The sequence below is a fragment of the Monodelphis domestica genome, chromosome 6, assembly GCF_027887165.1.
Source record: "Monodelphis domestica isolate mMonDom1 chromosome 6, mMonDom1.pri, whole genome shotgun sequence".
Taxonomy (NCBI): domain Eukaryota; kingdom Metazoa; phylum Chordata; class Mammalia; order Didelphimorphia; family Didelphidae; genus Monodelphis; species Monodelphis domestica.
In genome coordinates this window covers 27,715,259-27,726,314 of record NC_077232.1, presented here as the reverse complement: position 1 = coordinate 27,726,314, position 11,056 = coordinate 27,715,259, and the positions used below count along the sequence as shown (strand labels likewise).

Sequence of the window (11,056 nt, the reverse complement as noted above, 5' to 3'; positions counted from 1 at the left end):
TTAAAAGTTTACTGAATTTTTTTTTTCTATTTCACAGAGAAGCCATTTTTGACCATTGTTTTCTGACATTTTGCGATTCAGTCTCTCTTGCCCTCCCTCCGGGATCACACATACCAAAACCTCACCAGCAGCATCTTCTTCAGTGGCCGGTAGCATGTTACTTTAATCTGGATTCCATGGGGATAGCGTGGAAGCTGGCTTCACTGGGAATGGCTCAGTCCTTCACGGATGATCGTCATTCCCTATTTCTGTTACTGTCTGTGTGGTACTCCTGGTTCTGCTCACTTCATCTTGCATCTCTAGCTTTTCCTGAAACCACCCCATCCCCAACACGTGCCACAACTTGTTCCCATTCCCCAGTGGGCCAACGTCCCCTCCATTGCCCATTCTTTGCTCTATGTATCTTGGCCCAAGGAGGTCCTTTCCCTGGTAGAGACCCAGCCTGTAGCCCAAAGAGAACAAAAAAGGGGAAAGACATCCTGGCAAAAAAATGTAATATACCATAACAAGTTATAGAAATAGATGGTCAGGGGGCAGCTGGGTAGCTCAGTGGATTGAGAGCCAGGCCTAGAGATGGGAGGTCCTAGGTTCAAATCTGGCCTCACACTTCCCAGCTGTGTGACCCTGGGCAAGTCACTTGACCCTCATTGCCTAGCCCTTACCACTCTTCTGCCTTGGAGCCAATACACAGTATTGACTCTAAGACAGAAGGTAAGGGTTTTTAAATTAAAAAAAAAAAAGAAATAGATGGTCATCTGTGAAAACTTGACTCCTCTCAGCTACTCTGAATGCTGTCCTCCAGAAAGAGCTCTTGGAGTCTTCTTTCATGTCAGCATCTTTACGATTTCTTTTGGGGTTTTGGTGATGGACGAGTTTGTTCTTACAACAGTTACCAATAGGGATGTGTTTTGCATGACAAAATAAAAAAATTTTAAAGACATAGACCCAGCAGTGGTATTACTGGGACAAAGGGTGTGCATAGGAGCAGCTAGGTGACATTATGGATTGAGAGCCAGGTTAGGGTTCAAATCTGTCCAGAGACATTTAACTGTGTGACCCTGGGCAAGTCCCTTAACTCCCACGGCCTAGTCCTTCCCGCTCTTCTGTCTTGGAACAGATACAAAGTCTTGATTCTAAGGTATGCATTGTTTTGTGGCCCTTTTGGGTCTGGTTCCTTATTGATCTCCAGAATGGTTTTTTTGGTTCACAGTTCCACCAACAATGCATAAGCATACCATTTCCCCACATCCCCACCAACATTATCATTTCCCTTTTTGGTCATGTTCATCAATCTGGTAGGTGTGAGGTGGTATTGTGGAAAGGAAAACTAAAGCAAAGTTTTGGACTTTCTGCCAATCAGGTGGAACAAACAGCAGTTGGGATGTTAGAGTAGATATTGACAGGAATGACAGTTGGTGGGGGGAGGGGCAACTGGGAGTGCCAGTTGGTCTCCAGAGGGACTCAATTGCTGGCCCTGGAACAGGAAGGAGTCTCTCTCCCTGTCTCTGGATAGAAGTGTCTCTATTCCTGAATTTCTCAACTGTGTGCTCTAACTGGATCCCTATGATTGTGTTCATCTGACAGAAGGACTTGAGGGAAGCAGTTTGGATTGTAAGGCTGGTCTTTAGCTGTATTTGTTTGTAAATAAAAATTAAAAAAAAAAAGATTGTAAAGCTGGTCAGCCCGAAGAGACAGGCCCAACCAGCTCTGAAGGTCAGAACTTTTCTCCATCTTGCTGTCTACTGCTAAGACTGAACTTAAGAAAACTAGCACAGATTAGCATAGACAGGAATAAAAGAAACCCTCCACCAGCCTGTGAGGCCTGGCCTCAGCTCAAAAGCTGAGATAGACTCAAACCTCATCTAGGGAAACCCCGATTCCCTCTTCCCTAATACCTCCCCAATCCAAACTTGCTATTAAAATTCATCTTTATTTAAATAACGCAGTCAGATAAGAGGACTATCATTTCAGGGGACCTAGAGGGAGCTGAACCTCAGGACAGCCAGTCAACTATAAAGGGTCCTTACTGGACCCCTGCTGGGTGACTAAGTCTGGGGGAAGGCTTGTCTCTCAGGAGGGTCCATGCTTACCTGCTCTGGGGTATCTTCCACATCACTCCAATAGAGAAGACATCCCCTCAGGCTATCATAAGTGGCCCATTTCTGGGGAACCCCATTTTTCAAAAATAGTCTCTCGGCAGGGGGCATCTCTTTCCTTTTACTTCACTGGCAGCCATATTCCCTCTCTCCCTTCAACTCCTCCATTCCCTGTTACAAAACCTTCAATATCCCCTGTTCTTCAATCCCACCATTTTCCCTATAAATATAACAGTATCAGTAACTTTACTTTGCATTTCTCTAATCAATAGTGATTTGGAGCATCTCCTCATATGGCTGGATAGTTTTTATTTCTTCATCTGAGAACTAGAAGGTAAGGGTTTAAAAAAAAAAGATTCACTCAGACCTGGATAGAAACAATTTCTTTTCCCTTTTTCTAGAAAGAAGAGGAGACAAACAAGTATGGTGGGCATCAGAGGTCGACTATTACTGTTTAGGCAGTGTTGGGTGCAGGAGGGAAGGCTGCTGTCTGCCTGACACCAAGAAAAGAATCCCAAATAGTAAATGCATGCCTTTGGGGAGGAAGTCAGGTGGCCAGTCCCCAGGTAGAGGATGACGGCAGGGGAGGGGGCTGGATCAGAACCACAGGTTCTTGCCACCACCACAGATGGGGATTGGACTTCCCCAGTGCTAACTTTCCCCACAAACAGGGAATGGACTGAGTTAAAAGTATTCTGGGAAGGGTAAAACCTGGCAGAATTGGGGTGTTACAGGGGAAGAGAACAAAAATCGGGTTAAGGACAGAAACATGGCCGTGAGGAGCCCAGCAGTCAGGAATGCTACAGGCCCAAGTAAGAGCAGGGGGTATGGCGGGGGGAAGAAGGCAGATACAGACAACGAAGCCTGACCCCTCCGGCCACTTCTAAAACAAAGCGAACATCTGGAATTCAGGGGGAAAACCTGATGATGACGTGGCTTTGGCAGAACTAAAATGATAAAGCCTCTTGGGGGGGGGGGGCTCCCCCAGGCAGATCCATGAGGCCTCAGGAAGGACGGGGAGGAAGAGGGGATGCAGGATGGAGCCCTTTGTGCCCAGGGCAGAGTCACACAAAGCCTGGCTTCATGGAGGAGCGGCGGCAGTTGGGGCAGCTCCGGGTCCCGTTGTTCTGCAGGCACCTTTAGGGCAGGAAAGTGGATTTCTTTTGCCTGGCTGCTACCTTGCAGCCCCCAATGATACACCATCACCTGGAACCTAGGCATGACCTTCATCTATCAAGAGCCCTCAGTATCCTCATTCCACCCTTTCTAAGCATCTTCCTCTGCTGGGGGCTTTCCCAGATCCTTCAGCTGGAACCAATTCTCTCTCTGAACTGCTCTCCTGGCTACTATCTGGCCCCTCTGGGGCCTCCCCCCTCTTTTTTTAAACCTTTACCTTCTGTCTTGGAATCAACACTCTGTATGGGTTCCAAGGTGGTATGGCTAGGTAGTGCTAGGAAGTGTCTGAATCCAGATTTGAACCCAGGACCTCCCGGCTCCAGATCTGGCTCTCCATCCCCTGAGCCACTGGCTACCCCACAAACCATACCTTTGTAACCCCCCTCAGTGTTTGTTCTACACAGAATAGGCCCAAGTCACTGTGTAGGAAGAGCAGTAGAAAAAGGGAAGGATGAAGAGGTCAAGGCAAGGAAGGAACCTCCTGGACGTCCAGAAATGTGCCAAGAATCAAGTCAGCTGGGGACCTGAATTCAGCCCCTGGCAAGCCCGTCTCCAGAGGCCCCCAGCCCAGCCACAAGAAAAGGCATTCTTGCCACGACTGTCTCCTCTTCCTGGGGGCTCAGCCCACTGCGAGCAGTAGAGGGAGGGCCACCAGGAGACCAGGAGGATGCTGGGAGGACACCGAGAGGACACTCCATCTCCTCATACCTGAGGTGGAAGAAGTGGGAGCACGGCAGGGCCTGCAGCCGATTGTTCCTCTCCCCGATGGACTCCCCGCAAAGGCCACAGTACAGCTCCGTCTCCTCTACGCATTCATGGAAGCGGACGACGTGAGCCCGGAGCTCCCGCTGCTGCCCCTTACTGCGATAGATGCCCTCACTCAGGCAGTGGAGCTTCAGTAGACTCAGCTGGAAGCAGAGTGAGGGGAGGACAGAGGACTCCAGGTGGATATGGGGCCTGACAGATGGATGGATGCTAGATAACTACCAGGGGAGCCCCTCCCCGCACCCCTCAGCAGCGTTGGCACGGCACAGTGCCCGAGGGGCAGCCACCAGGGGCCTGGCAGGCTCTCCCCAGAGGGACAGAGACCAAGGACTTGTCGGCTCCTCATCTGCTGTTGGCTGAGTCTCTCCTTTCTCCGCCGCTATCCCTGGCTCTTGCCTCATCTTAGGGTATTGGGGAGGGTTATTGGCGCCACTAACATTCCATGTTTCCCTCTAACTGGGCTCTGGTGTGTCTGAGGGAGTTGGGAAGGGGGCCGAGTTACCTTATTCCCCAGGCCTTCAGCCAGATCCTGGGCCTTTTCGATGACATCTAGAGCCTGAGCAGAGGCGCAAAGAGAGTTGTGGGACAGCCAACGTAAGACACAGGTTAAAGAACTTCTAAGAGGGGAGGGACTTCTGTGGTCATCTCGCACCTGCTCAAGGATCCCCGTGCAAACCCACCCCACAGGCAGAAGCCTTTCAGCACCAGAGAGTCCTCCAGACAGCCTAGGGATCTGCCTTTGGACAGCTGTTCTCTGGCAGGGACACGGCCATCACACCTGCTGGTCTTCCTATCCCTAAGGATGTACTTTATGGTGGGGTGACATGGAATCATCAAGGTCCGCTAATTAGCTCCTTATCTTGGGTCTCACTTCTATATTGGCCTTTTTTGTTCTTTCTCTTCAAATCAAAAAGTAATTTTCTTTGGCAAAGAAAACAAATGAAATAAGACTGAACAGCTCTCCCTTCTCACAAGTGTCTTGACTCTTTTTTTTTTCCCAAACCCATACTTTCTGTCTTAAAATTGATGTTAAGTATCAGTTCCAAGGCAGAAGAGCAGTAAGGGGTAGGCAAATACAGTTAAGTGACTTGCCCAGGGTCACACAGCTAGAAGTATCTAAGGCCAGAGTCTTAATTCTTGGAGCCTTTTCTTGGTCCTCCTCTGTAGAATCATCCTTTCTTGGTGGCCTTCTCCTCCCTCTGGCACTTTTCCCTACACGTTTTCCAGGATGGTTTCTTTACTAGTTGACAACACCTCCATCTCCTTAGCTCCTCATCCATTTCTAGATTCTCCTTAGCCACAAGAATTTTCTAAGACTTTATTTTTGGGCCTTTGTTTCTTTTTTTGTTATAAATTCATTTCCTTGGTGATCTTATTTATCCTCCTGAGTTATCACCTACATATGGACAATTCTCTAATACATATCTATCCATTTACCCTCTATATCCATCCATCTATCCTCTATCCAACATCTATCCCTCTATATCCATCCATCCATCCATTCATCCACCCATCCATTTAGCCTCTATTCAATATCTATCCCTCTATATCCATCCATCCATCCATCCATCCATCCATCCATCCATCCATCCATCCTTCTATCCATTCATCCTCTATTCAACATCTATCCCTCTATATCCACCCATCCATCTATCCTCTATCCAACATCTATCCCTCTGTATCTATCCATTCATCCATCCATCCTTCTATCCATTCCTCCATCTATCCATCCTCTATCTAACATCTATCCCTCTATATCCATCCATCCATCCTTCTATCCATTCTTCCTTCCATCTATCCTCTGTCCAACATCTATCCCTCTATATCTATCCATTCATCCATCCATCCTTCTATCCATTCCTCCATCTATCCATCCTCTATCTAACATCTATCCCTCTATATCCATCCATCCATCCTTCTATCCATTCTTCCTTCCATCTATCCTCTGTCCAACATCTATCCCTCTATATCCATCCATTCATCCTTCTATCCATTCATCTCATCCATCCATCTATCCTCTGTCCAACATCTATCCCTCTATATCCATCCATTCACCCTTCTATCCATTCATGTCATCCATCCTTCTATCCATTCATCCATCCATCCATCTATCCGCTATCTAACATCTATCCTTTATCCATTCATTGTTCTATGTCTATCCATCTATCCACCTGTCTACCCCTCTATATAGCAACTGATTGATCATCCCAGACTCCCTGAACTCCTATTTCATATCTCTCAGCTGCACAATTCCACTTCTGTATCCAAGCTGACTTGTACAAAACGGAATGACTCCTGTTCCTTCTTGCCCCTTACATATTACTGCAGAGCAGAAAAGGCCCTGCTTTGGGAGTTGGAGGATGTGCATTCAGTGAACGGCTCTGCCAATCACCCTCAAATAAGTGCTTCAGTGTCCACATGTACCAAAAAGGGGTTGTGGGGGCTGGAGGGAGGAGGCAGGATGCAAACGGCAAATTGGATGAGCTGACTGAGAAAGATCGATTCCAGCTGGAGATGTGTTACTCGAACCTATGTCTTCTAACTTTCCCATCCTTCTCCTAAGCACCAGGCGTGAACCTTGGGGTCATCTTTGACTTCTCTTTCCATCGACCACCTATCCTAGCATCCCTCTCTTCCGAACATCTCTGCTATCTCTTCTCCAGTCTACTGCAATAACTTTCTAACTGGTTCCCTTGCCACAAATCTCTCCCTCCCAACTCCAATCCCTCCTCCACACAGCTGCCATAATGATATTTTTAAAGCACAGGCCTGACCGTGTCACCCCCCTACCCAGGAAACTCTAGTAGCTCCCAGATGAAATATAAACTCCTTCTTGGCACTTAAAACCCTGTTCAACCTACCCAATTCCTCTATTTTTAATCTTTTTTTTTAAACACTTACCTTCTGTCTTAGAGAGGTCCCTAAAAACATGGACTATCCAGAAAGGAAAAGAGGGTCTGGGATGGACGCCCCCAAGCCAATGGCATCCCTGTTGCCTCTCCAGGGTACAGCGAGGCTGGGTATGGGAGAGCAAACCCCGGGAGGGTGGAATTCGGAAAAGGGAGACACCCTCACCTTCTCTGGCTCCTTCTTGGTCACCCAGCATTTGGCGACACCAAGCAGTACCTGCACCTGCCCCAGGCGGTTCCCAATCTCTGTCATGATGCTCATGGCAGAGTCATACCTCGGGAAGGCTGTCTGGGGACAGAGGGAAACAACTGGGCTCGGGACCCATTTTCCTTCTTGTCGATCCCACCTGAGCCCCTTCTCTGCCCGGAACCCTTCTGCCTTACCTCCAAGTCTCTGCGGCTCCGGTGGATGTCGGCGAAACAAAGGAGACAGAGAGCCTGAAGAGGCCGGTCTCCGTGCTGGAGGGCAATCTTCATGGATTCCTGAGAGGCAAAGCCCTTCATCCGCAAGCCACAGCCAAGGCAGGGGGCAGCCACAGGCCCCTCAATACCCTAGAGGGGGCCCTCCTCCCACTCCCACTGTCCCCGTGAGAGGAGGCCATCGCTAGCCAGCAAAGTGGCCGGGGCTCCCTTCTAGAGGCATTCGAGAACACTCATTAGAGGCCACCAGGAGGCACAAAGGCTGGGACAAGGAGGCCTCGTTTCTATTTGGGGGCTTGGGGGAAACTTTTATCAGCATTCAAGGAGAAGCTGGTCTAGAGGGGAGGGGGAATGGGCCCAGCCAGGAGAGTCCCTGATGGAGGGTCAGGTGGCTGGTGGAATGAAAAAGACGTTCTATTCGGACCCCTGCCTCCCCCGGGGCCCAGCCCCACCTCGCAGCACTCCATGGAATCCCCCAGGTGGCCCAGTTTCCGATAGGCCACCGCCATGTGGTATTGGCTCATGGCGCGATACTTGAGGCTCCATCCCTTGCCATAGTCATTGACCAGCTCGGCGGCTTTGCAGGGGAAGAAGAGAGCTTTCTCGTAGTCCTGGAGCCAGGGGGCAGGCACAGGGAATAAAGAGGGGCTTCAGGGGCAAGGACAGAAGGAGGACCCACATAGAGGCCAGAGAGAGGCTGGCAAGGCCTGGCATTGCCCTTTCCACCCCAGATGAGGGCCATCCTGGTCCTCTGCACCCCTCAATATTGTTTTAGAAGGGAATCAGATTAAAATGAATATAAGGGCAGCCTTGGAGGGAGGAATGTCTGGGGGGGGGGCGGGCCTTCAGTGCCAGGAAGGCAGCCAAGCTTAGTGATAGTATGCCAGCAGCAGAAGGGGCAAGCCCAGGTCCCCCCAGCTCCTCTTTTCCTTTCAAGATCGCCCATGCTTTTAAGGGCCCCGGGGATAAGAAAGGCAGGACATCTTTGCCTACGAGGAGTTTGGAACAAAGGGCCTTCAAAATGTCCCATGGAAAGTGAACTGGACTCAACGTATGTTGTCCCAAGAATGGCTTTGCTGGGGAGCCATGAGGTGGCCCAGTGGATTGAGTCAGGCCTGGAGACAGGAGGTTCTGGGTTCAAATCCGACCTCCTGGGCAAGTCAAGTAACCCCCACTGCCCAGCCCTCTTGATATTAAGACGGAAAGTAAGTGTTTACTTATTTTTTAATGGCGTTGCTTGCTTGGCCCAGTTCCAGGAAGGCCCCCTTCCCGTTTCCCGCCTCAGGGTCCAGCTCGGGGCTCCCCGGGCCACCACTCACCTTGACCTGGGAGTAGAAGCTGCCCAGGCTGCAGCAGACGCGGCACTCCAGCATCTTGTCGTCATTGTTGTGCGCGTAGCGAAGGGCCTTCTCGAAGCTCTCCAGGGCCTTCTGGAAGAGGCTGAGGCCCAGAAAGGCATTGCCCATGCTCAGGCTCACCTGCCCATTGAGCTGCTGGCCCACCCGAGTCCCCTGCATGTTGAGGCAGGTCTTACAGTAGGAGATGGTCTTCTGGAATTCGCACAGCTTCTCATTGCTTCGGGCGAGGTTCAGGTAGCTCTCCATGAGGTAGTCGGCGTCTTCTAACTCCCGGGCCGTGTCGATCTGAACCACAGCAAACTGACCCCCGAGCCTGCACTCAGCCGAGGCCTGGAGGCCGAGCTTGTGCATGGGCCCCGGGGATGAGTCTAAGGTCCGGGGGTGTCAGGGCCCCCCCGGGACGTTGGGGACCGCCAGGGCGGGGTCAAAGCAAGGCTGGACAAGCTGGATGGGGATCCAGTGCGAGGCTGAGGACGGGGAAGACTAGGTGAACCCCAATTCCCCCCTCCTCCAGGAAAGCACAACAAGAGAATTTGTTGAGCCCGGGGCTCCCCTGAAAGCCCGGGATCTCCCCCGATTTGAGCAAGGGGTCAGCCATCTGACTCTAGCCACACGAACCCTGAGGAGCACAGGCCAAAGACCCAGAGGTCGGGGCTCCCCACATCACACCCACCTTCAGCATATCCTTGTAACGGCCCATCTCTGAGTGGGCAGTGACCAAGCAGCCCAGCACTCGGAACCTCCCCACCAAGTCGCTGCTTTTATCCAGGATCCTCATCCAGACCTGCAGGGCCTTCTCGGTCTGGTTGGACTGGTACAGCTGGAGCCCCTTCTCTATCTGCTGTTTGGCCTGGTCCTGCCCCATCTCCGGCCCCGGCCCCAGCAAGGAAGTGACCCCTCACGGACGGGTGGCCCCAGCTAGGCCAGAGCCCGGTGCCATAGAGAAGTGGAGCCCCTAGAAGCTGGGAGTCACTCCCTGGCCGAAGGAACAAAGAACTGAGAGGCTCAGGAGACAGCAAGACAGCCCGGCCTTCCGGCCCCCACCCAGGAGGCAGCTGTCCCTGCCAGTCCGGGCCACGTGGCCAGCCCAGAACGGCGGCTCCAAGGTCACACGCTGAGCCCCTCTCCAGCTAGGGGAGAAGCTTCCTGAGCCCTTGCCTGAGGCCTGCTCCCCCAACCCAAATCCCGAGCCTGGAAGGCACCATCGAGTCACAGGAAGGGGGCAAGCAACGGGGGCTGGGCTAGCAGAGGAGACGATGTCCAATTTAGCTGGGTGACCCCGGAGAAGCTGGCTTTGAAGGAGGCTTCTGCCCCTCACAGAGACCGCCTTCTATCTAATCAGAGGGAGCTGACTGGAGGCAGCCCCCCATCCCAAACACACATTAAATGAAAGCTTCTGGAGCTCTCCTGAGAAAGGCCAAGGACTTCTATGTGCAAAAATACTCCAAGCCACTTTCTGTCGTAGTGAACTAAGGGGGGTGTCCCTGCATTGGGAGCGGGCCCAACATCTCCCCCCCCCAGTCTATAGAGAAAGGGGCCTCCATATGCAGAGGCTCAGAGGAGGTGGTTCCTAGAAGGATCACAGTGAGAGCGGGGAGTGCCCAAGGAAGCTACCAAGCTGAATCCCCTCATTTTATAGATCAAGAAGTCAGAGATGGGGTGCTGGGGGGGGCAGAGAAGGGTAGACAAAGACAGAAACCTGGAGGGCTGAGACATCTCACCTTTATTTTATATTTATTTGCTACCTACTTTGTCAGTGGATTTTTTAAATTGGAAAATTTTTCAGGCACAAAGGTGGTCCTATTGGTAGCATTTAAACATGCTTTATTTAAGGTCTGTAAAAGCGCTTTGCACACATTACAAGTATTTGAACACTGGGAAGTGGATGCTCTTCTCCCCATTTCACAGATGAGGAAACTGAGGTACACAGAGGTTAAGCGACTGGCTCAGAGTCACACAGCTAGGATTTGGGGTTAACATTCAATCTGTGGTCTTCTTGCCATTCGGTCTTGTCCTCGAACACCTGGCTGCCTCCTGCATCTCATCAGCATCTCCAATGGAGGTGTACATTCAGGGTCACCAGTGGGTCCACGGGGGGGGGGGGGGGGGACAGGATAGGTGCTATGACCACTGAGTCAGACCCAGGGCCTTCCCCAAGAACTTGACCTAGTGAGGTATGTAGGGACGACAGCACGGGATTGCCGGGAGCCAAACATGATGCTGTTTGACACGGTCACACATGTAAACTGGGGACTGCAAAGCAGCCCCCAGGAAGAATGGAACCATTCCTAAGTGACTTTCCTTATTAACATCCCCTTATTAGCAATATTGC

The 11,056-nt window shown here is 51.2% G+C and overlaps 1 protein-coding gene across 1 annotated transcript; it reads right to left on the bottom strand.

The window, feature by feature from the left end:
• Positions 1-2,388: 2,388 nt before the first annotated feature.
• RAPSN (receptor associated protein of the synapse) lies at positions 2,389-10,793 on the bottom strand. Its single transcript, XM_001364089.3, has 8 exons — positions 9,398-10,793; positions 8,686-9,024; positions 7,819-7,977; positions 7,331-7,429; positions 7,113-7,235; positions 4,540-4,593; positions 3,981-4,180; positions 2,389-3,233 (listed from the first exon to the last, which is right to left on the bottom strand). Exons 1-8 carry the CDS (start codon positions 9,587-9,589, stop codon positions 3,161-3,163), a joined length of 1,239 nt encoding a protein of 412 aa, XP_001364126.1. The 5' UTR covers positions 9,590-10,793; the 3' UTR covers positions 2,389-3,160.
• Between the last annotated feature and the right edge of the window lie 263 nt (positions 10,794-11,056).